Here is a 27,123-nt window from a genome sequence, read left to right as displayed (position 1 = left end):
ATCTTCTGTCCTTGTAACATGTGACAAGAACTACAATCCAGGAATTACCACACTTAAAATCACAGTAAGACAGCAGTAAACAGTGACATTTTTTTATTGATTGCTTCCAGCGAGGAAGTACTTGCAAGAACCAAAGACACTGAGGAGTCAGTTTAATAGATGTGGTCCTGTGAATGCACATACTGCTCAATTAATCTATGAAGAGTTCTCTTGATGTAAACACCAGCTCCCCCCAATGTACATGATGATTGCTTTGCAGCATCACAGAGTGGAAACAGCCGATGTGTGATGTTGGACTATTTCCTTCAGGACTGTCGTATCTTAGAAGTATATTAAATATTTCAAGAAATAGAAAAAAATGAAATATTACTCAAAATTATATTCAATGTGAGACAAGAGAACATAGAATGAATCAAACATTAAATAATAAATTTAGTCTATTATCTGCATGTAATGTGGGACATGGTGATTTTACTGTCATAAATATTCTGCTTTGCTGGATTCCTACATATGTCTAAAGTAACAAGCAACGGTGATGACAACCTATAAATGGAATACCTGTTATCCTGGTTACATAGAAGGAAAAGAGAGCAACTTTTAAACAGGTATAGTGGACAAGTGTGACTACAAAAGAACAAAGATCATTGGAACACATTCCAGTAAATAATGGCAATGGAAACAATATGTTGAGGGACTAAAGGATTCCTGGTGGATACTGTGTCTGGTACTTCCAATAACATATACCACACATGGGATGAGAATATCTTGGATTACTTACACATCCTGGAAGTCATCTAGCGATTTCTGGGGTGTAAATACATTTAATAAACTGATGATCTGTGGAACAAAACAGAAGTTACTGTTATAAATTGCTGTTTAACATTAACAGAACTCAAATCATCAGTGTTGTAAAACATATCATTCAATTAAGCCAAGTGATATGTAGTTAAATATTTATATTTATATTTATATTTATAGCAAAGAGGTCCTTCTACAGTTGTACCGGGCCCTGGTGAGACCGCACCTGGAGTACTGTGTACAGTTTTGGGCTCCAAATTTGAGGAAGGATATTCTTGCTATGGAGGGCGTGCAGCATAGGTTCACTAGGTTAATTCCCGGAATGGCGGGACTGTCGTATGTTGAAAGGCTGGAGCGATTGGGCTTGTATACACTGGAATTTAGAAGGATGAGGGGGGATCTTATTGAAACATATAAAATAATTAGGGGATTGGACACATTAGAGGCAGGAAACATGTTCCCAATGTTGGGGGAGTCCAGAACAAGGGGCCACAGTTTAAGAATAAGGGGTAGGCCATTTAGAACGGAGATGAGGAAGAACTTTTTCAGTCAGAGAGGGGTGAAGGTGTGGAATTCTCTGCCTCAGAAGGCAGTGGAGGCCAGTTCGTTGGATGCTTTCAAGAGAGAGCTGGATAGAGCTCTTAAGGATAGCGGAGTGAGGGGGTATGGGGAGAAGGCAGGAACGGGGTACTGATTGAGAGTGATCAGCCATGATCGCATTGAATGGCGGTGCTGGCTCGAAGGGCTGAATGGCCTACTCCTGCACCTATTGTCTATTGTCTATTGTCTATTGTCTATATACATATATATATATATATATCGAGATCACCATTGGAAATCCTTATCTACCTTAAATATAAACTAATCTCAACCAAATACAAATGGAACAATTAATGTAATATATATATATATATATAATATATATATATATTACATTAATTGTTCCATTTGTATTTGGTTGAGATTAGTTTATATTTAAGGTAGATAAGGATTTCCAATGGTGATCTCGATTCATTGCAGTATATGGTCATGTTACTTCAACCATGATAATGGCCAGATTCTTACAATTTTAACCACAAATTCAATTAAGAATATTCTGCGTACTAAGATTTTCAAAGCAAGCTTGTCTGTTGCAATTCACATGAAGCTGGACCAGGTTCTTCTACAAAAGTTATTACTTTTACCTGATAATGCTTGGCTTCCCATGTAAGGAGGGCAAATGAGGAAGAGGAAGGACTGAGGACAGGGAAGAGGAGAATCTGTAGAAGGTTTACATACTGTAGACCCCTGACCTCAGAGACATCCCCACAGCCGAGTGATCACCATCTCTCCACTCCCCATCTTCCTGACATTGCTCCAAGTGGTTGCAACTCTGCAGACAACATCACTGAGTTGGAGCAACTCGGGACATAAACCTTGCATGGAATGTGGTGACTCCGCAGCGGGTCACAGCCCACAGCCTTGAACCTGAATTTTCTTGGAACTGCTCCCAGTCCATAAGTTTTGTTTCACTGACAGACTGGCATATTTACATATGTAAACATTATGACCAATTCACTTTTCAGAGTACAACCAAGTGCATTATATCCAGTGAATATTTTGATATATATTCCCCTATTCCAAGAATCTCCCAGAATAGATTTGGGAATCCATATACTTCAGATTGAGTAGTGATAAGGAAAAGCTATGAACATGCTGAAACACACAAAGTTTTAATCCTACATATTACTTTCTCTAAAGGCAGACGCTTGATTGGAAACTTCATTATAATCGACAAACAGAAAATCTATAGCTGCAATTTCCCAGTCCTTACTTTGCACAGATACTGCTCCCGATTGAACATCATATCCGTGCACGTTCCCTCTGTTGTACATGGGCTGGAGTGGTCTACCAACACGATGTTTTGATTCAAGTGGTGTCTACTTGTGGAAAGCAGCTGTCTTCAAACCCTTGACACTGCACGGAGCAGCATTTTGGTTTCTGACGGGATTTTCATTGCGACATGAAACTAAAGCAACATGTCTTCCCAAGGGAAGGAAGGAAAGTAAATATCCAACACCTGGCTCCCCTTCTATATTTGGTTCAAAGCCAACATTGGCACACTAACAGGAGCAGTGTTGTCAATATATATTTACCTTCTTCCCAATAGTCAATACACTGAAGGAAAGATCAATAGTAAGAAGAGATGTTAGAAAAGGTAAATAAATAGGGCGGCACGTTGGCGCAACGGTAGAGTTGCTTCCTTACAGCGAATGCAGCGCCGGAGACCCGAGTTCCATCCCGCCTACGGGTGTTGTCTGTATGGAGTTTGTACGTTCTCCCTGTGACCTGCGTGGGTTTTCACCGAGATCTTGGGTTTCCTCCCACATTCCAAAGACATACAGGTATGTAGGTTGATTGGCTTGGTAAATGTAAAAATTGTCCTAGTGTGTGTTGGATAGTGTTAATATGCGGGGATTGCTGATCGGCGCGGACCCGTTGGGCCGAAGGGCATGTTTCCGCGCTGTATCTCTAAACTAAACTAAAACTAAACTAAATATTGAACAAACAATCTTTTGTGTGAATTTGAAGTTTGCATTTGATATCCCTCAGAGAATCAGCCTGTCGTCATGTTTTCAGGATATGCATATGCGAAATTCACCTATTTTCCCCCTCAGCTCAATGTCATTGAAACATACAAAATTCTTATGGGGCTTGGAATACAATCTTAATTCCTGACTTCTCTGTTACAGACCTTCTCTTTAAATTCATCACCCTGCCTCCTACACCTAAGCAAGTAAGAGGAGCATTTTTTGACTCCATGTTTAAGACCCTTCAGTTGTCCCTTCTGCCTTCTATACATTCTCCTCGCCCAACATATCAAACTTCCTTTAAGTTTAATTCTAAATTTAGCTCTAAGCTAATGTCTTCTCTCCTAAATGTCCTCACAATCTCTCCAAGGTGTTCTTGGCACCAAGATCTATTTATGCTCCCTCTAAACAATTCTCAATCATTGAAGGTCATCCAGATACCTCTGACATTAGCCAATAATGTTAACTGCACCTTCTCTAGCTACTATCTACCTCCTCTAAAATCTGCTTCCTCAACAGGTCCTCTGTATTTGCAAATGATCAACTCGTTATCAACCTTATTTCTTCTTGAAGATCCTTGCACCTATTGTCTCAACCTAATATTGTCCTTATTTCCTGCAATACTGGTTCTCTTCCTGCTTCTACAATATTACCCCTGGAGACCTCTCACCCAAGAATGAATGCCTTGCACCTTTCTATTACTCATCCACCATAACCTTCACTGACATAATTCCAAAACTCAGCACTATATTCCACAGATAAGTTGACATCTCAGTTCTGCCACATCACTATGCTCTGAACTGCAGAATTCTCCCCCCCCCCCACCCCCACCCCCACCCACCCACCACCACCACCACCACCACCACCATTAATAAGCTAAGCTTTTGGTCCAGTCCTATCTTCATATGTGGTTTGTAATTGTTTTGTTTGCTGATCTCATAGAAACATAGGAAATTAGTCCTGGAGGAGGCCATTTGGCTCTTCGAGCCAGCATTCATTGTGATCATGGCTGATCAAATAATCAGTAACTCTTGCCTGCCTTCTCCCCATATCTCTTGATTCCATTAGCCCCCAGAGCTCTATCTAGCTCTATCTCCTGTGAAATGGTTTAGGTCCTTTAAGAGCATTAGGTAACTAAAAGTTTCCATTGTTGCGTACTAATAATGTCCAGCTTTGTTTCTGCATAGGGATTGTTAACAAGCATTTGTGTAAAAGATAAAAGCAGCATTTGGAAGATTTAGAATCAAAATGACTGAACAACTACACATGATGTGTGGATTGCATAATTAATTACAGCATGACTGGTGCGTGTTTAGCACATGGAGTTCTGGCTGAGAAGAGATAACTTTCTGTTTATTTTGTTCAATTTAACAGGTAGACCTTTGCCTCTGATTTGATGGCCAGCTGTGCTGTTCAGTGACCCCAGAGAAATGGCCCCACCCATTGCTGCTGTTGGACAAATTATCTTCCCACTCCAGCACAGCTGGAACACATGTGGCAAGGCTGCCTGGTGCAGCCACAGAGTCATCTGTTGTGGGAAGATGCCAATTGGCAATGTGCCTTTGAGGAACCGCCACACTTTATGCTGCCCTTTGCTCAGTGAGTCAAGATTACAGTAGATTACAAATTATTGAATCTTTTGCTATATTACAGTATAAACATTATTTACCAGTTAGTATGAGAATTCCATGAGTTAATATCATGATTGACAAACATTCCTTTTAAATGGAACTTTGTGAAGCTGATATTGTTTCCTTAAAATGTTTACCCTTTTCACTTCAGGGAAGCATATTTTCCCCCAGACTGGCATTATTACACTTAGCTGGATGACTAAAAATATGTTTTTCAGAAATATCTGTGTCATACTTCCTGTATTCTTGGAACAGAGAGCTTTAAAAAGATTCATGAGGGTAACCATCACATGCTCATTTCGAAAAGGTCAGGAAATGTCTGGTTCCCATTTAAATTTTCAGTGTGATCATCTTTTACATATTGAACGTGATGAATTGCTTTCAGCCAACTTAACACAGTAGTAAAACTGTCAATTAACTGCATTAGGAGAAGGAAGAATCCTATTGCACACTAAATGATTCAAATATCTCATATTAGATTCATGTATAATTACAATGAGTTACTGTTGTGCAGCCTTGATCCAGTTCATGGAAGGAACTATAACACCACAATGAGTCCCATTGGTAATCTCACTGAGATCATAATGAAGACTGGAAATGGTTCAGTGAAAGATGGTCTTCTTAGCTGGAATGCAGAATGCTGCAACTATAATCCTTCATGGCCAATGAAGCTCTTACGTCTCAAGTCGGGAGAGAAGTGGGAAGGATTTTCAGTCGGGCTTGCAAAGACTAGGCCCGCTTACAGAATTGTGCTTCCCATCACTTTCCACCGAGGCCCAGAGGAAGCATATTTTCTGTCAATGTCAAACATGGGCAAAGAGTGTGGATCCCCAGCAAGATAACTGACCTTCCTCAGTGTGCATTTTGCTCCCTGAAAAGACACTGCGGCTATGTCCTTCACTTTAAACAACTCCAAGAGAAAACAAGGAAGCAGCACGGACCATTGTACAGTGCCATCCTTCCTCTCTGAGGTGTACAATTGGCCTAAGTATATGCCATTTCTCCGCCCACATCTGTAGCTGATCTATATCCCACAATATACTTTGACAGCCTACTTGACTACCCATGCTCCACAAATGTTTGGTCATCTGCAAACTTACTAACTAACCCATCTACATTTTTTGTCATTTACATGCTGTTAGTATACCAGTAATGTCTAAGTCTGTGCATCGCTGAAAATGCCAGCAAATACCTCATAAAGGAAGTTGCAGTAAATAGGGAGATTGGAGGTTTCTTCTGAAGAGCATTCCTGTTCAGTGCACGGGTCATTTTAACTCTCCATTCCATTCTCTTCCACTCTCTCTGTCTTTGCCCTCCTGGATTGTTCCAATGAAGCTTAATATAATCTCAAGGAACAGCACCTCATTAGACCCATTGCAGCATTTCAGACTGAATAGTGAATTTATCAGTTTCAGACAATCAGCCATTTTCAGTATTGTATTTTATATTTCCAGCATCAGCTTTTTTTTTCACCATCCCAAAATAGCTCATGTTAAGGTATTTATCTGAGGTGCTGAGCAAAAAATAATACGAGTTTGATGATACTTAACTGGAATAATTTTCTTGCAGGTCAACAGAATAGAACAGGAAGCAACATTGGTAAATCTAAAGTGAATTGGGAGTTTCCCAACAGGTTTAGATAAAAGATGACATCTCCTTGATTTGCATATTAATAGGAACATCCAGCACATATATATAAATATGAGAACTTACATTTTTGTGGTTGACACATTTCATGAGTACAAGCTCTCGATAAGCCCGTTTGGCATGTGTCTGGTTCTGAAATGGTCTGCTGAGTTTCTTAATGGCTACATTTCTATCAAGTATGGCATCATAAGAAGCACTACATCAAGGATTAAAATGATAAGGAATATTAGTCACTCAACATATGATCACAATGTTAATATAGTTATTGAGAACAAAGATCATGCCATGAAAAACCACACTACGTGCTGAACAGGTTCTCTTGAAATCCCTCTCATCATAGAGGAAAAGATTATGTTTAGAGATTAAAAAAAATAATTATTCCCTCTGCTAAAACAGGAGACATTAAACATTTGCATTAATATTCCAAAGTATAACTTCAGAGTTATTGTGATATGTTAATGTTCTGAGTGTTAGAGACAAAAGGCTGTGCTGAGAGATAATATAGCAAAGTACAGGGTGAACATTTAGTCCCACTTGGGATATGGAAAGCTAATCTTCTTTGCCCTTATGGGTAGAGGTCATAGTCTGATATATTCCTCTGTATATTCCCTCCTTTCTGAGCTTCTTTGCACCCTTTCCCCATTCTTTCACTCAACACGCTTCTACAATCGCTGACCATGACACTGTGCGTGAGTTGTGTCACCATCATTTCTCCTGACCAAGACTGTTCCTTCTCAGTAGATAGGTATGTAGCTGTTTTAATAGGGCTTTTTTCTCACAGTTCAACAGAGATAAGTAATTGTGTTGAAACCATATAACCAAAAGGTACAATATATGCTCTGAAATATTCATCCTAATTTCCAATAAAGGCTTTTAATATTCTATATTATAATATAATATGAAATTTATAACATCAATATTTATTATATTTATTGATTATAACAATTATAATATTAATCAATTGATATTAATAATTTAAATTTTAATTAATTGATTTTAATATTAATATTACAAATAGTAATTATAATATTTCTTTTTATATGAAATATTGTCATTTCTAATAAAGGGCGGCACAGTGCCACAGCGGTAGAGTTGCTGGCTTACAGCGCCAGACACCCGAGATCGATACTGACGACGGGTGCTGTCTGTAGGGCGTTTGTATGTTCCCCCTGTGACCACGTGTGTTTTCTCCGAATGCTCCAATTTCCTTCCACACTCCAAAGACATACAAGTTTATAGTTAAATTGGCTTTGGTAAATATTGTAAATAGTTCCTAGTGTGTAGAACAGGGATCGCTGGTCGGCACGGACTCGGTGGGTTGAAGGGCCTGTTTCCGCGCTGTATCTCTAAGCTAAACTAAAACTTAGATTCCAGATTCTTAGCCATTGTCAACAAAGCAGGAAGTTCCAAAAACAAATGATAACAGGAAGAACATTGGCTGCAGTTATATGAGTGATAATTTCCATTCACAAATGAGAGATCGGATTTAGAACATAGAAGTACAGCACTGTACCAGGTCCTTCGGCACAAGATGACTGTAACGTACCTGATGCCAAATTAAACTCATCTCTTCTTCCTAAATGTGTCCATATCCCTCCATTTCCGGCATATACATATGTCTATATTAAAGCCTCTTAAACACCACTATCATATTGGCCTCCGTGTTCCTGTTAGTGCGTTCCAGGCACCTACGTTCTATGTGTAAAAAAACTTGCCCCGCACACACCTTTAAACTTTCACCTCTAACCTTAAAGCAATGTTCTCTAGTATTTGATATGTCTATCCTGGGGGAAATGTTTTGACTGTCTACCCTATCTATGCCTCTCATCATTTAATGGTCTCCCTTCAGCCTCCAGTGCTTCAGAGAAAACATCCAAGTTTGTCTAACCTCTATAGCTAATACTTTCTAATCCAGGCAGCATCCTGGCAAACCTCTTCTGCAACCTCTCCAAAGCTTCCTGTAATGGGTTCACCAGAACTGAACACAATGTGGCCTAAGTTTTATAAAGCCTCTACATAACTATGTTCGAAAGCTCAACCGATAAAGGCATGCATACGATACACCTTCTTTACCACCCTATTTACTTGTGTTGCTACTGTCAGGAAGCTATGGGCCTGGACCCTAACATCCCACTGTAGTTTAATGCTGCTTAGGTTCCTACCATTAATTATGTACTTTCTCCTTACATTTGACCTCCTAAAGTGCAATACCTCACACTTGCCCGGATTAAACCACATCAGCCATTTATCTTCCCACTTCTGGTGCTGATCTATATCCCACAGTATATACAGACAGCCTACTTTACTGTCTATAATCCACAAAAGTTTGGGTTATCTGCAAATTTACTAACCAACCCATCTATATTTTTGTCCAAGTCATTCATATATAGGACCAAAAGGCCATATGATATAGGAGCAGAATAACATCATTCGGCACATCGAGTCTGCTCCACTATTCAATCATGGCTGATCTATTTTTTACTCTCAACCCCATTCTCCTTTTCCCCGTAACCTTTGACACCCTTCTGATCAAGAACCTATCAATCTCCGCTTTAAAAATACCTAATGATGGCCTCCACAGCCACCTGTGGCAATTAATTCCACAGATTCACCCCACTTGGCTAAAGAAATTCCTCCTCATCTCCATTCTAAAGGTATGTCCTTTTATTCTGAGGCTGTACCCTCTGGTCCTAGACTCTCCCACCATTGGAAACATCTTCTCCACATCTACTCTATCTATGCCTATATCACAAACCACAAAGTTGTAAGTCACTATATGTTACTAGTATATAAGAGTTTGTTAGAGAAATTCACCCAAAAAAATGTTCTGTTATTTTACATGTTCTGTTATTTTGACGGCTATGGCATTGTAGAGTTTGCTATTTACTGATCTCACAATCCCCACACTCATTTTCTGATATTGATCATTGCTCACAGAGCGCAAAGACTCTGGCTTCACATCGAAGCTGAATGTGGCAGTTTCCCCCGGTGGAGGAGATCATGGTGCAGTTGGTGAAGTTTTTTTCTCTTTCGATAGCAACTGGAAAGCAATTTCCTGCGATGTCAGACTTTTAATGGAGTGATCAATACAGTGAGCAAAGACCAGAAGGGGTTATGTTCATGATTTGAGCTGTGCTGAGGTAACCTCTGACAGCTGTGGGAGTAAATGTTATGAATACCATTGTTTCAGGAGGGTTAAAAGTATCAACTTTTAATGAGACCATGGTATCCTGTACAGGTATGTAGGTTAATTGGCTGGGTAAATGTAAAAATTGTCCCTAGTGGGTGTAGGATAGTGTTAATGTACGGGGATCGCTGGGCGGCGCGGACTTGGAGGGCCGAAAAGGCCTGTTTCCGGCTGTATATATATGATATGATATGATATGATGGGTCTCGACCCGAAACGTCACCCATTCCTCTCCAGAGATGCTGCCTGCACCGCTGAGTTACTCCAGCTTTTTGTGCCTATCTTCGGTTTAAACCAGCATCTCTGCAAGTTCAGTAGCCTGGGTCTGTCTGCAGTTGTGAGTTCTGGCCACCAAGTGTCACTGCAGTGCAAGCTAATTCAGTTGCCCAGATATTAAATTACAGTCGCAGTGTTTATTTCACTTTGCCATTGAAACAATACTTACCATGAAGTGAAACACAAGAACAACTGTTTCCAGTTGTTTTGGGACACTCTACAAATTCTACCATGCAATTCACAGTTTCCATCATGCTCATAGCGTGTGGGTGACTTATATTTCAAATTAAGTCGTTTAGTTTAATGTAGTTTAGTTTGGTTTAGTTTAGTTTAGTTTAGCTTTTCGTCACGTGTACTGAGGCGCAGGGAAAAGCTTTTGTTGCGTGCTATCCAGTCAGTGGAAGGGCTATACATGCCGTCCACAGTGTACAGATACAAGATGAAGGGAATGACTTTTAGTGAAAGATAAAGTCCGATTAAAGATAGTTTGAGGGTCTGCAATGAGGTGGATGGTAGCTCAGGACCACACTTTAGTTACTGATAGGGCGATTCAGTTGCCTGATGACAGCTGGGAATATGGAGGTGTGTGTTTTCACGCTTCTTTACCTCTTGCCTGATGGGAGAGGGGAGAAGAGTGTGTCTGGGCTGAGACTCTTCCTTAATTATGCTGGTGGCGTTGCCGTGGCAGCAGGAAGTATAGATAGAATCAAAGGAAGGTTGGTTTGCATGATGATCTGGGCTGCGTCTACAATTCTCTGCAATCTTGGATGGAGTTGTTCCCAAATCATCCTGTGATGCATCCCAATAAAATGCTTTCTACAGTGCATCTGTAGTGGTAGGTGAGAGTTGTTGGCGACATGCCAAACTTTCTTAGCCTCTTAAGGAAGTAGAGGCGTTGGTGTGCTTTCTTGGCCATTGCTTTGATTTGGCTGGCCCAGGACAAGTCGCTGTGCAATGAATCCTTTTAAGTGTTGACAGGGAAATTAGGACCAGTTGTTCTGGGGGTGATCTTTGATGTGTAGGAAGGAACTGCAGATAAATAACTATCTTCATTTATCAATGAACCAGACAGCCAGATAAATGTTGAAATCTCTTGGACAACCCTGGCCTCCCTCGAAGAGAGATCTCCCCTTTCTGAAAACCATCCCTGCCCCAATCTCCCTGCAATTTTAAACCAACTTGTTTTCTCACTTTCCCAATTATAAGAGAGGCTCCTCCGCCAGAATCATTAAGTCTGTTTCTCTTTCCACAAATGTTGCCTCATCTGCTGAGTATTCCCAATATTTTCTGGTTTTGGATTTCCAGCAACTGTGGTTTATTTCTATTTTCAATCCTCTTAATCTTTTCTGTTCTAGGAAGAACAATTTAATCTTATCGAGTTTCTCCACGTAACTCAAACCTGTCAACACAGGGACCAGTTTCATGAATCTCTGCTCTTTCCTCAACAGTTTTTCATCCCTGCGGAAGTCTGGTGCTAAGAACTGAACACATCACTTAGGCAAGGGTTCACACAACAGTGGCAGTGAACACTGAGGAACCATGGGTCTGCAAAGCTGCTGTTACCAACATCACATTTTATGATTAATGTCTGGCAAGCTCTGAGAAAATTCCTTATCTTGTACAGAAATCCTGCAACAAAGCAATATTATAATGTTGCAATAACATCGAGACTATACTCGAATAATTTTGTAGAAAGCAGTGCCATTAAATGAACCATTATAAGCACAATCTTGCATGAAATCATAAATATGGATCCATCTTATCAAGCCCAAAGGAGCATGCAGCCTCTTGTTTACTCATCTATTTTTATAATTTATGCGGTTCAATTGTTCATATCTTTATGCCTCTTTGTTGACTAACTGTAGGTTGGGTTAATTTCTAAAGCGCAGACACTAAACTAAAACAAAACCTCTAATAGTCAGATTTTAAGTCTAAGAAAAGTATAGGTTTCAAGGGATGGTGTTAAAAAGAAAACTTGCATTTATGTACAGCCTCAAACTTCAGAAGTACTTTATAGCTAACAAAGCCCTATTGGAGTATTACCACTGTAGTAGTGTGAGGAGATTGGTATTTAGTTTGTGGCAACAGCCTCCTACAAATAGCAAAGTGAAAGAGATCAGGTGTTGTTGTTTGAACAATTGTTATTGGGCAGTATACTTGGAATAACATTTTGAAACAGTGCCATGTGTTCTTTTGCAATAACGTGTCGGAGATTATAGTGAGTAGGAAGGAAGCAGAAGGATTCCGACCCTAAAGGTCACCTAATCCTTTTCTCCAGAGATGCTGCCTGATCTGCTGAGTTACTCCAGCATTCTGTGTCTATCTGAGATTATAGTGATGCAGGTTAATGCCTCACCCACAAGATGGCACCTTAGACATAAAGCATTCCCTCCAAGACACCTGAGACTCGCCTGTTGAAGTATCTGGGATGGGAATTGAAACCAGAGTGGCCAATGATAATGATTAATTTGATTTTATTCATTTTTCAGGACGTGGGCTCTGCTGTCAAGGCCACCATTTTATTGCTCATCCCCAATTGCCCTTTGAGAAGGTGGTGGTGAGCCACCAGGCCATTAAAAGATGTCATCCATATGGAGTATGTCAAGTCAGACCAAGTAAGAGCAGCATATTTTCCTCACTCAAGGAAGCTGATGAACCAGATGATTTTTTTGCAAATTCTAGACGATTAGCTGAATTATAGCAGCCATCCTGGGAGTGGAACTTGGCAGCATGGTTTGTGTAGGAAGGAACTGCAAATGCTGGTTTAATCTAAAGACAGACACAAAATGTTGGAGTAAGCCAGCGTCTAAACAAGGGTCTCGACCCAAACGTCACCCATTCCTTCTCTCCAGAGGTGCTGTCTGCCCTGCTGAGTTACTCCAGCATTTTGTGTCTGTCTTTGGCAGTATGGTTTGATGGTCCAAGCCTCTCGATCACTGGTTCGATAATTTAGCCACTTCTCCACATCAAACGTACTGTCAGATTCTTAAGTGACATGGTAACTATACCATGTTCTGTCAATCCCTTTCATATTACTTAATGCCAAGACCAACTGTAGTTACAAAAAAATCTCTTTGGATTCAAGATGCTTCTTAGTAAGAAATAGCGAGATGAATAAAATCTGACTCCTTGATCTTTAACATTGAATTGAGTGGAGTTTCATGAAGCCAGATTAGGTTAGATTTAGACTGTGTTAAGCATGTTATATTTAAGTGAGGTGCAGTGTGAAATGACAATGGTGTTCCTACACAGACTCATTAGTATTGTAAGGAGAATTTTAAGGATGGAATTCCCCTTTCCCCAGTTCATAATTGGCTTTTCTTTGCCACTAATTAGCTTAAATGCTCTGCAGGACATAAGCAGGAAACTTTCAACTATAGCAATACCTTTGAAAGGTAACATAAATACATACAGGTCCACCACCGATTTTCCGGCACCCTTGGTTCCAGACCCGTTTTGTATTTACCATTTTGCCGGACCAACAGCAGTTACGGCTGTTCCAAGAGGAGTTTAATGGTACCACATGGCCTGCCTAGGCTGCCCAGGAGCCGAGATACCGGCCCGCAAAGTCGACTTTAGAAGTCGGCTATGGGAACTGATCTGCTGGCTCTGGCTAGGCCAGAGTTCCAGAGCCCCAGCTGCAGGGTGCAAATTCAACCCACTGGTTGGCATGGAAGTCCCGATGAGGTTGAGATCGACCACCTAGGTGCCACATCTTCAGGAGGACTTCCAGGGGTGGGCGGGCAGGGGGGGGGGGAGAGAGGATTTAAAGTCCGCTACCGTCTGGATTAAAGGAAGTGCCGGACCAACAGTTACCAAGAAATCAGAGGTGGACCTGTATTGATTTGTTTCTGGAAACTTCAGCAAAGAGGATATGATTTTTAATGTAGAAACTCAGATAGTTTAGGAATGCAAATGCAACTGCATCATGACATCCTAATAGATTTTTTAATTGACTTTGTAAATATAAAAGCATTGTTAATTTTTGCTTAATGAATGGACTAACTGGGATGTATTAGTGCATTTTGCTTTTTCTTTTAGCAATTCAACAACTTTTTTTACATGTATGTAAAATCTTTTATATACATATGTTCAAAAAGGCATCAGCCTTATCAAATTAAGAACATTAATCTATATCCATGCACAATTTTAGATCACAACCAATGGAGTTCTCATTAAATGTAGCCACTGAACATGGAAACTAATTCATGCACAGTAAGAGCTCACAAGCTGCAGTGAGATAAACAACAAAAACGCCATATTTGCTGAAATTTGTTTTATATATTGTGAATAATGGGCAAGGTACTGGGAGGAATGTCCCTGCTTCTCATTGTATAGCATTTTAAGATGTTTGAAATTCAACCAACAGGTAGATGAGACCTCAGTTTAACACCTCTTGGTGGTTTAGGCTTCCTCCTACAGCCTCTGGGCTTAGCCGCCTTGAGCCAGAGATGGTACACAGTTAAGTTATGTGATTGTCACAACAATTGAATATGGTGTTAACCTTGATGCTTCATTGGCCTCCTTAGTGTGCAAAGAAGCTTAATCTTAAGCAACACAAATGCTATATCAGCCACGCATAATTGCACTGAACATTGCAGCTTGCCACTAATTATATTCACCCTAGTGACAAGTGCTTGATTTATTGAACTATTACTCTGAGCTGATTTCTATCCCCATCATTTTTTTATTCTGGATGAGTAAACAAAAGGATGCCATCAGATAGATTTGACCAGATTTGCTGGGAACACAAAAAGACCCTTAAAAATGTCCAGGTAGGTGACTAATTTACTGTAGGCTAGTATTTGCCTCTCGCAGCCCTAACACTCCAAATAACTTTTGTTAGCATGGCAATAATTACAGTCAGCAGATTTGAGAAAGATTTTAAATGCGTGGATTTTTGCTGATGTATGTTTTTAACTTCTGAACTTGATACGAAAGGTTGAAACATGCTAGAAGCATTGACACTGTGTACTCACCAAACAATGCCCTGAGCGCCAGAGCCAATGGGCTTTAGATTCTGGTAGCGTTTGAGAACTGTGAAGGTAGAATCTCCTACTTCTACGCTGTAGAACTGGTTGTCCACTTTGCTTTTACTCATGTTGTAATGTTGAGCAATATATGACACATCCACTTGTTTACCAAATCCCTGCAATCACAAAGGAGTAATTAAATAATAATGCTTTACTGAGATTCAAAAATCATTGCTATTACTGTCACGACTGGCAAAATAATCCTTAAATAACAATACCCACCCTTCGTGTTATTATCCTGTTATAATTGTAGAACATGTATTCTCTTATAAAGTAATTGACAATCCAAAGTCATTGAACAAATTTATTCCAAATTCAAAGTTCAATTCTCAAAGCACTTTCTTTTTCATAATATTCCTGGATTAGCCAATAAACATAGGAGTATCTGCTGCCCCTTGATGGTTAGTGTATAAAACATTTACAAGATCATGACACCAACTGGAAAAGAGAGTAACTGGCTATGAAATCAGTAAAAGCTACTTTTAATCTTGAATATCTGTTTAAGGTTGTGTGAAACCAGTTAATTTTCTATGCTAAAGGAAAATATGGTTTGTTTACATTTATAAATTAATTGCCTGCATTATTTATTGTTCATTTGCAAAATTGTGGTTCATGGAAAAAAAAAAATCTATTTATGTTCTTATCAGCATGGTCTTTTTCACAGTAGTTAATTCTAAACGCAGTTACTACTAATTGCACACATGTATGTCAAGAAAATGTCAGAAGTTATGTTTTGTTGCAGCTAGTTTACTTATTCAAGAGTAAGTGAGAATTTAACAGTGGATTAGAGTTCTTTGGATAATCGAACACATCCGTCCAACTAATTCAATTAAAAATATTGCTGTGAACATTTTAAATAACCATAATACTGAACTGACACAACTAAAGGTGTCTTTGGGACAGACCTTCACAAGGGGAATACAGAAATCTTGCCTAACTATAGTCTTAAGCAATAAACCTTTTGGATAGTGGAAATAATTTTTCTCCATTTAAAAGAATGATTTACTTTAGGTAAATGTTCTCCAGAATTTGATTTTTTTTGGAAGAAGTAGAATTTAGAATAATCCCTTTGCAAGACTTATCAACCAAGTCTTTCTGTTGGCCTGGCACACCTTCAATGTTTCCACCCTTCAGTTTCACAAACTTCCATCAACCTTTTCTACATTGTCATTTAACCAAAAACTTCTTTGATATTGAGAGTCTTAATTTCAGCAACATGCCTCCTTGTATCTTCTAAAAATTCACATTAATATTGGCTGCATTTCATATATTGACACACCCAACTAACCTCTTGAATGAACTATATTAAGTGTAACAAAACAACCAGCTCTTTCTGTTCTGAATGACTTCAATGAACCTCTGTGTATAGTTTCTCGGTTTGTATCATTATCCCACATCACAGTGTGCAGAAACGTACTCGCTACTAATGTTACACTGGCGGGACTATATTACCTGATGTACTATGTTCTCCCTTTTCCGAACAGAGGTGTCTCACAGGCGACCACCCCCCCAGCCTCCTGGCACCACTTCCGCACCCACAAATATTTGACAGATTGTGGTCAGAACCCAGTGACTTCATCGGAGCCCGACTGCATTATCTTAAGAAGGATCCCGCCAGCACTGGGGAATTACAGGTCTCCTTGCTGCCTGTAATTTAAAATATGGTCAGTCGAGGCAGGAAACCAGAGGGTAAGTCCTTTGCTCTATTCTACTTGCTCTCTGCCTGGTTTATACTGAACTCCACGCCTCCACGATTCTGGTGACAGTGTGCTCAGTTGTGTTAGCATTTGAAAGAAACCCCTCATTAAGCAATGCACCTTCGTTCTCAGCCTTTGTGGAACAAACACATTGTCCTACAGAGGTATATTATGCAGAGTTGTTATATGTCCGAGTCTGGAAATTCACTTTTCAATACGGTTCATCCATGTCTCACACAGAGTGTAATGTGAAGATCAGGGTAAATGAGCCCCATTTCCCAGCCACCAATTCCCATGGGTTTTATTGAATGGGAAATTACTTCATAGAGGGTTACTGTGAACCACAACCTGGGAATGATGGTTTGAATAAATGGAGGTGTTCACGCTTGTACCCCAGGAGATTTTAACACGATGCCTGTCTGTCCACATGTGCAGGATGCCACAAGAGATAACTCGTATCATAATTTGACAATAACAAGAAAAGTACCAACGGCCTCATAACGATATAGGGAACTCAAGGTAAAAGAGCCATTAGGAGGTAGTGATCATAATATGATGTTTTAATCTACATATTGAGAGGGAGAAGGGAAAATCGGAAGTGTCAGTATTACAGTATAGCAAAGGGGATTACAGAGGCATGAGGCAGGAGCTGGCCAGATTTGACTGGAAGGAGACCCTGGCAGGGAAGAGGGTGGAGCAGCAATGGCAGGTATTCCTGGGAATAATGCAGAAGTTGCAGGATCAATTCATCCCAAAGAGGAGGAAAGACTCTAAGGGGAGTAAGAGGCACCCGTGGCTGACAAGGGAAGTCAAGGACAGCATAAAAATAAAAGAGAATAAGTATAACATAGCAAAGAAGAGCAGGAAGACAGAGGATTTGGACTCTTTTAAAGAGCAACAGAAGATAACTAAAAAGGCAATACGGGGAGAAAAAATGAGGTACCAAGGTAAGCTGGCCAATAATATAAAGGAGGATAGTAAAAGCTTCTTTAGGTATATAGAAGAGGAAAAAAATAGTTAAGGCAAATGTGGGTCCCTTGAAGACAGAAGCAGGGGAATTTATTATGGGGAACAAGGAAATGGCAGACGAGTTGAACCGGTACTTTGGATCTGTCTTCACTAAGGAAAATACAAACAATCTCCCAGATGTCCTAGTGGCCAGAGATCCTAGGGTGACGGAGGAACTGAAGGAAATCCACATTAGGCAGGAAATGGTGTTGGGTAGACTGATGGGACTGAAGGCTGATAAGTCCCCAGGGCCTGATGGTCTGCATCCCAGAGTACTTAAGGAGGTGGCTCGAGAAATCATGGACGCATTGGTGATCATTTTCCAATGTTCTATAGATTCAGGATCAGTTCCTGTGGATTGGAGAGTAGCTAATGTTATCCCACTTTTTAAGAAAGGAGGGAGAGAGAAAACAGGAAATTATAGACCAGTTAGTCTGACATCAGTGGTGGGGAAGATGCTGGAGTCAATTATAAAAGACGAAATTGCAGAGCATTTGGATAGCAGTAACAGGATCGTTCCGAGTCAGCATGGATTTACGAAAGGGAAATCATGCTTGACTAATCTTCTGGAATGTTTTGAGGATGTAACTAGGAAAATTGACAGGGGAGAGCCGGTGTATGTAGGGTACCTTGACTTTCAGAAAGCCTTCGACAAGGTCCCACATAGGAGATTAGTGGGTAAAATTAGAGCACATGGTATTGGGGGGTAGGGTACTGACATGGATAGAAAATTGTTTGGCAGACAGAAAGCAAAGTGGGGATAAATGGGTCCCTTTCAGAATGGCAGGCAGTGACTAGTGGGGTATCGCAAGGCTCGATGCTGGGACCGCAGCTGTTTACAATATACATTAATGACTTGGATGAAGGGATTAAAAGTAACATTAGCAAATTTGCAGATGACACAAAGCTGGGTGGCAGTGTGAACTGTGAGGAATATGCTATGAGGTTGTAGGGTGACTTGGACAGGTTGTGTTAGTGGGCGGATGCATGGCAGATGTAGTTTAATGTGGATAAGTGTGAGGTTATCCACTTTGGTGGTAAGAATAAGAAGGCAGATTATTATCTGAATGGTGTCAAGTTAGGAAAAGGGGACGTACAACGAGATCTGGGTGTCCTAGTGCACTAGTCACTGAAAAGAAGCATGCAAGTACAGCAGGCAGTGAAGAAAGCCAATGGAATGTTGGCCTTCATAACAAGAGGAGTTGAGTATAGGAGCAAAGAGGTCCTCCTACAGTTGTACAGGGCCCTAGTGAGACCGCACCTGGAGTACTGTGTGCAGTTTTGGTCTCCAAATTTGAGGAAGGATATTCTTGTAATTGAGGGCGTGCAGCGTAGGTTTACTAGGTTAATTCCCGGAATGGCGGGACTGTCGTATGTTGAAAGACTGGAGCGACTAGGCTTGTATACACTGAAATTTAGAAGGATGAGAGGGGATCTTATTGAAACATATAAGATTATTAAGGGGTTGGACACGTTAGAGGCAGGAAACATGTTCCCAATGTTGGGGGAGTCCAGAACCAGGGGCCACAGTTTAATAAGGGGTAGGCCATTTAGAACAGAGATGAGGAAAACCTTTTTCAGTCCGAGAGTTGTAAATCTGTGGAATTCTCTGCCTCAGAAGGCAGTGGAGGCCAGTTCTCTGAATGCTTTCAAGAGAGAGCTAGATAGAGCTCTTAAGGATAGCGGAGTCAGGGGGTATGAGGAGAAGGCAGCAATGGGGTACTGATTGAGAATGATCAGCCATGATCACATTGAATGGTGGTGCTGGCTTGAAGGGCCGAATGGCCTATTCCTGTGTCTATTGTCTATTGTCTATATCCCATCCTCTGTCTTCACATTTCACTCCTCATCTCTCCTTATCTTGCACCTTTTGTTTGCTTGTCATCTCTAGCTTTTAGTCCACCCATCTACCAATCAAACCCTCCCCCCGAACCTGTATACACCTATCACTTGACAGACATTGTCCTGCCCGCACCTCTCTTTCTACTTTCTCCCGTCTGCTACAATCAGTCCGAAGAAGGGTCCCGACCCGAAACATCACCTATCCATGTCCTCCAGAGAAGCCTCATGCCCCGCTGAGTTACTCCGGCATTTTGTGTTTTGTTTTTTTAAGAGGCTGCAAATTAGTGAGTTAAAATATTAATTTAGAATAGGAAAAAAAATAGTATCATCGGGAATTCATTCTGGCCACCAGAGAAATGGCAAGACATTCACTCAGCTGTAAGGTGATCTCAGGATGTCCCTGGAATGACTTGGTTTGACACATCTGACGGGGTTGACACATCTAATGCTTTGACACATCTGACGGGGTTGACACATCTAATGCTTTGACACATCTGACGGGCAGTGATGAAAATCACTGGGGGACGGCGTTCCCCTAGTTTTCAATTTCCAGCTCGGGTTTAATGAGTACTGCAGAAAGATTCAAGTCGGTTAATTCCCGGAATGGCGCATCTAGCCTCTCCAACCCCTTAAGAATTTTATATGTTTCTATAAGATCCCCCCTCAGTCTTCTAAATTCCAGCGAGTACAAGCCTAGTCTATCCAGTCCTTCTTCATATGAAAGTCCCGCCATCCCAGGGATCAATCTAGTGAACCTTCTCTGTACTCCCTCTAAGACAAGAACGTCTTTCCTCAGATTAGGAGACCAAAACTGCACACAATACTCCAGGTGCGGTCTCACCAAGGCCCTGTACAACTGCAGTAGAACCTCCCTGCTCCTAAACTCAAATCCTCTTGCTATGAATGCCAACATACCATTCGCCTTCTTCACTGGTGAAGGATGCCTACAACTTCGCTTGGCCAGGCCGACCCTACAACACTACCAGAACAATGGATCTTTATGGCCAGCTGCACTTAAAGCAACTTCGACTTTGAAAATGTTGCCAAAACCTGGCAATCCTTGTACATTGTATCAGTGGACTATTTCTATGCACATTTCTATGTACTTAATCTAGGATTGTGTTTACGTATAGTAAGCATGTATGTATTGCTGAAATGTATGCAAAAAACAACTTCACCCTACCTCCGTACGTGTGCAAATAAAGAACCATTGAATGGCACAAATCATTTACAGACGTTCACTCTGCTTTTATTGTCTCCTAACGTTGCTTGCTTGGTTATTCTCAATCATGTCCAAGTTCACCATATGCAAAGTATTCATTCTCAACATGCCTATGAAATGTAACACAACTTTAGACATGCTGTGGCATTCCAAATCTGGCTCGCAGCTCTTACATGGCAGCACTTTCTCACGGACAAGTCCAGCAATACATGTTCAGATATAGTTAAAATGACTTAAAAAGTAATATAGCAAGTACCAGTCTAGCATTCAAAATGTGTAGGAAGGAACTGCAGGTGCTGGTTTAAATCGAAGATAGACACAAAAAGCTGGAGTAACTCAGTGCGACAGGCAGCATCTCTGGAGAGAAGGAATGGGTGATGTTTTGGGTCGTGAAAAGAAGGGTCTCAATCCGAAACGTCACCCATTTCTTCTCTCCAGAGGTGTTGCCTGACCTGCTGAGTTACTCCAGCTTTTTGTGTCTATCACCAGTCTAGCATTTATTGTCTATCACCAGGCTAGCATTTATTGTCTATCACCAGTGAACCAAATGGCTTTTTATACAATCTACTTGTTTCATCGTTATCACTTAAGATGATGGTAAAGTCAACTCATTATTTTAATCTAAATTAAAATGCATTTCTCCAGATCAATGGTGCAGACTTCTGAATGTTAGGCCAGTAACAACCCTTATGTACTGCCCCAGGTTTATATAATCTCCTCTCCTACCTGAATAAATACCGCACAAGAATGAAGGGCTTTCCCTTTCTCAAAGAGCACAGACTGCAAAGAAAATTTGTCTGAATCATCAAAGTTGCCATGGTGAGCTATGAAAGAAACATGGCAGCTCGCTTCATCTGCAAATTTGTGTGATGAGTATCACAAACCTGCTGAATTTGCATTGAATGAAAGACCTTCAATTAACCACATTCATGACATTGCCTTTCGTCTATAAATCTAGATGCACATTGCATTTTCCATTCATTGAAACCTGCCTAATTTTCAGTATTCAGATGTTATTTTGTTAATTGTACTAGTTCAATGGAGAAATAATGTTAAAATGCCTGCCTGAAAGAGGATCAGTGACCTTCTAAGCAAAAATGCAGAACTGCTTGATCAAAATGACATCAAGGGTGCCTCAGGGTGCCATGGTCACGTTCCCAATCCAAGTTAGAGTCCAATAACCACATACATACCTATTGATTGAGGCATAGCCTGATTACTCCAATGGGGCTACAAATTGCCTACTAAAATGGTATATCTTAATGATAGTGGAGTCAGGGGGTATGGGGAAAGGGCAGGAATGGGGTACTGATTGTGGATGATCACCCATGATCACATTGAATAGTGGTGCTGGCTCGAAGGACCAAATGGCCTACACCTGCACATATTGTATAAAGTGAAATCAGGCAGTATTGCTGGTAACAATGCATCCCTCCCCCTGATGAACTGGCCAGGGAGTTGTCCTCAGAACCTGTGTGGATAATTCTCACACATCTTTAGCCTCTCCCTCCATTCTAAGGTTCCCATCTGCTTTAAGCCGACCACTATCATCCCAGTGCCATAGAAATGGCACAGGGCGGCACAGTGGTGTAGCGGTAGAGCTGCTGCCTCACAGTGCCAGAGTCCTGGGTTCAATCCCGACTAAGGAGTTAGTCAATGACTTCAGAAAGCTGGGTGGAGAACACTCAGTCTGTATCAATGGTGCTGAAGTGGAGATGGTTGAGAGCTTTGGATTCCTAGGGAACTCCAGGCACTGTCACCTCCAGGCACTGTTTCAGCATTACACTATGGTATTCAGCTGAGGGTTTCATGGCCCCTTTCTTGGTGTGGACCTTGAACCAACCACCTGATGGTTCAGAGAGAACAGGGCTACCAACGAAACCCTGGGAAACTCCACTTTGGAGCAATCAGCATGATAAGGATTCTTTAGAATTTTCTCCCCAAATCCCATCATTTCCTCAGCTCTCAAAGTCCGCCTCCCTGTCAAAGCCTTTGACTCTCTTAAAAACTTCTTATTCTCTTGCCAATCATTTCCATAGGCAACATTTCCCTCACCCCCGAACATTTTGCCTTTGAAGTGGCTGTGCTTATTCTTGTGCCAAAACTGCTAAATAAAATCAAGTTCTTGAGCTGATCACCAATAAAACTCTCCAACTCTTGAAGTAATTTTGCATTTCAACCTGGTTTATGTTCCGGAAAACCTTTGCCAAACAATTTACCATTTGCCCTAAAGGAAGTATCTCTCTAAGTTAGAAACATCTGAATCCCATACTTTTCCGTGCTATAAATTTTGACTGATAGCAAAATAGCACCAGCATTAAGTGTAGGGAAAAAACCTGCAGATGCTGGTTTAAATTGAAAGCAGACACAAAATGCTGGAGTAACTCAGCGGGTCAGGCAGCATCTGGGGAGAGAAGGAATGGGTAACGTTTTGGGTCGAGACCCTTCTTCAGACTGAAGAAGGGTCTCGACCCGAAACGTCACCCAATCCTTCTCTCCTGAGATGCTGCCTGACCCACTGAGTTAGAAACATAGAGAAACATAGAAACATAGAAAATAGGTGCAGGAGGAGGCCATTCGGCCCTTCGAGCAAGCACTGCCATTCATTGTGATCATGGCTGATCGTCCCCAATCAATACCCCGTGCCTGCCTTCTCCCCATATCCCTTGATTCCACTAGCCCCTAGAGCTCTACCTAACTCTCTCTTAAATCCATCCAGTGATTTGGCTTCCACTGCCCTCTGCGGCAGAGAATTCCACAAATTCACAACTCTCTGGTTGAAAAAGTTTTTTCTCACCTCAGTTTTAAATGGCCTCCACTTTATTCTAAGACTGTGGTCCCTGGTTCTGGACTCGCCCAACATTGGGAACATTTTTCCTGCATCTAGCTTGTCCAGTCCTTTTATAATTTTATATGTTTCTATAAAATCCCCTCTCATCCTTCTAAACTCCAGTGAATGCAAGACTAGTCTTTTCAATTTTTCTTCATATGTCAGTCCCGCCATCCCAGAGATCAATCTCATGAACCTACGCTGCACTGCCTCAATTACAAGGATGTCCTTCCTCAAATTAGGAGACCAAAACTGTACACAATACTCCAGATGTGGTCTTACCAGGGCATTAGCAAATTTGCAGATGATACTAAGCTGGGGGGTAGTGTGAATTGTGAGGAAGATGCAATAAGGCTGCAGGGTGACTTGGACAGGTTGTGTGAGTGGGCGGATACATGGCAGATGCAGTTTAATGTAGATAAGTGTGAGGTTATTCACTTTGGAAGTAAGAATAGAAAGGCAGATTATTATCTGAATGGTGTCAAGTTCGGAAGAGGGGATGTTCAACGAGATCTGGGTGTCCTAGTGCATCAGTCACTGAAAGGAAGCATGCAGGTACAGCAGGCAGTGAAGAAAGCCAATGGAATGTTGGCCTTCATAACAAGAGGAGTTGAGTATAGGAGCAAAGAGGTCCTTCTACAGTTGTACTGGGCCCTGGTGAGACCGCACCTGGAGTACTGTGTGCAGTTTTGGTCTCCAAATTTGAGGAAGGATATTCTTGCTATTGAGGGCATGCAGCGTAGGTTCACTAGGTTAATTCCCGGAATGGCGGGACTGTCGTATGTTGAAAGGCTGGAGCAATTAGGCTTGTATACACTGGAATTTAGAAGGATGAGGGGGGATCTTATTGAAACATATAAGATAATTAGGGGATTGGACACATTAGAGGCAGGAAACATGTTCCCAATGTTGGGGGAGTCCAGAACAAGGGGCCACAGTTTAAGAATAAGGGGTAGGCCATTTAGAACGGAGATGAGGAAGAACTTTTTCAGTCAGAGAGTGGTGAAGGTGTGGAATTCTCTGCCTCAGAAGGCAGTGGAGGCCAGTTCGTTGGATGCTTTCAAGAGAGAGCTGGATAGAGCTCTTAAGGATAGCGGAGTGAGGGGGTATGGGGAGAAGGCAGGAACGGGGTACTGATTGAGAGTGATCAGCCATGATCGCATTGAATGGCGGTGCTGGCTCGAAGGGCTGAATGGCCTACTCCTGCACCTATTGTCTATTGTCTATTGTCTATACAACTGCAGAAGAACCTCTTTACTCCTATATTGAAATCCTCTTGTTATGAAGGCCAATATTCCATTAGCTTTCTTCACTGCCTGCTGTCAGTGACTGGTGTACAAGGTCTCGCTGCACCTCCCCCTTACCTAACCTAATTCCATTTAAATAATAATTTGCCTCCTTGTTTCTGCCGCCAAAGTGGATAACCTCACATTTATCTATATTATACTGCATCTGCCACGCATCTGCCCACTCACTCAACCTGTCCAGGTCACCCTGCAACCTCCTAACATCCTCTTCACAGTTTACACTGCCACCCAGCTTTATGTCATCTGCAAACTTGCTAGTGTTGCTTCTAATTCCCTCTTCCAAATCATTAATATATAGGGTAAACAGTTGTGGCCCCAACACCGAGCCTTATGGCACTCCACTCGCCACTGCCTGCCATTCTGAAAAGGACCCGTTTACTCCTACTCTTTGCTTCCTGTCTGCCAACCAATTTTCTATCCATGTCAACACCCTACCCCCAATACCATGTGCTCTAATTTTGGTCACCAATCTCCCGTGTGGGACCTTATCAAAGGCTTTCTGGAAGTCTAGATACACTACATCCACTGGCTCCCCTTCATCCATTTTACTTGTCACGTCCTCAAAAAATTCCAGAAGATTAGTCAAGCATGATTTCCCTTTCATAAATCCATGCTGACTTGGACTTATCCTTTTACTGCTATCTAAATGCACCGTTATAACCTCTTCAATAATTGACTCCGGCATCTTTCCCACCACCAAAGTCAGGCTAATTGGTCTGTAATTCCCCGTTTTCTCTCTCGCTCCTTTCTTGAAAAGTGGGATAACATTAGCTATCCTCCAATCCACAGGAACTGCTCCTGAATCTATTAAACAATGGAAAATGATCACCAATACGTCCACTATTTCTAGAGCCACCTCCCTGAGGACCCTGGGATGCAGACCATCAGGCCCAGGGGATTTATCATCTTTAGTCTACCCAATACTATTTCTCGCCTAATGAAAATTTCTTTCAGTTCCTCTACCCCCCTAGATACTGTAAGGTTTGAGAAGTTTTCCCTCATTCGGAAAGCAACACCAAAACCAAAGAGCTGCAGTTTGGACATTTTAAACGGGAGACTGGGGCTGATAGCGGAGAAAGGCTGTGGTCAGACTACCAAGGGATGTCACAATCTGTGGGTCCTAAAATAGCCGCAGGACCTCGTGACCAGCCACAAAAGTAAAAACCTTACAGCCCAGTCTCTAGGTTTCTGCAAAGCCACGGCCAGAACAATGGATGGGTATTGGCCATGCAGAAACCTGCGAAACCAGGTCGAAGTCCAGACACTGGGGCGCTGACATCAGCATACTCACAATGCCCCAAGCCGACCTAAACAGTTCATCTCGTTAAGGGGGCACAATAGCCCATAGAAAACTACCTGGTAGGTGATGGGAAACCAGTTAAACCCATCACCTCGCAACGAAATACCAATTAACACCGTCTGGCCATCCCCGGTACCCCCGGACATAAGCGCAGATCAGAGAGAGAACTCATACATATCTTTTTGAACAAAGAGATTCCAAGATCTGGCGGGAGATAGGACGGGTCAGAATAGTATAACTGGCCACGACTTTTGGGTTTTAAACGGAAGAAGAACTCGGTGCAAGAAGAAATACCGCAAGAAGGAAGTCAAACGAATGCAGGAGGAAGAAAAGACAGGCAAGAAGAACGGATGCAAGAGAGAGGAACAGGCACGCAACTCGAGAAGAAATACCGCAAAACGAACAGCCAGTAACCCCAGTAATAGCCCCATGGTGAGCATATACCCCGATCTTGCATATCCTGGACATAGTTTAGTGTAGAGGGGAGGGTGGTTTTGAATAAACGTTGGGTGTGTAAAGAAATATGTGTTGGTAAATTTTGCGATGTGTCGTATGTTCCCCATCTTACAGTCGTGTATATGTCTTGTAGAACTGTGCGTTTTTAGAATTCAGAGAAAAAGGTATTCGTGTATGTGTCTTGTAGAACTGTGCGTTTTATGATTCATAGACAAAAGTATTCATGTGATTCGATATGTGTTTTATAGATATGTCTTATAGAACTGTATAAGTATTCATGTACAATAGTCCCAAGCGCTAAATAAAAGCCTTTTTCATT

General features: G+C 41.4%; 1 protein-coding gene across 7 annotated transcripts in view; it reads right to left on the bottom strand.

Annotated features, from left to right (window-relative positions):
* mapk10 (mitogen-activated protein kinase 10) overlaps positions 1-27,123 on the bottom strand; it is a 187,533-nt gene that overhangs the window by 65,941 nt on the left and 94,469 nt on the right. For all 7 annotated transcript variants that reach the window (XM_078401921.1, XM_078401923.1, XM_078401926.1 and 4 more), the window contains exons 3-5: positions 15,089-15,258; positions 6,713-6,842; positions 779-837 (exon numbers count right to left, since the gene is read on the bottom strand). In XM_078401921.1, coding sequence (XP_078258047.1) covers positions 779-837; positions 6,713-6,842; positions 15,089-15,258 — 359 coding nt within the window. The remainder of the gene's footprint in view (positions 1-778; positions 838-6,712; positions 6,843-15,088; positions 15,259-27,123) is intronic.

Source organism: Rhinoraja longicauda, chromosome 1 (genome assembly GCF_053455715.1).
Source record: "Rhinoraja longicauda isolate Sanriku21f chromosome 1, sRhiLon1.1, whole genome shotgun sequence".
Classification (NCBI taxonomy): Eukaryota; Metazoa; Chordata; class Chondrichthyes; order Rajiformes; family Arhynchobatidae; genus Rhinoraja; species Rhinoraja longicauda.
This window is presented reverse-complemented; position numbering and strand designations above follow the sequence as displayed.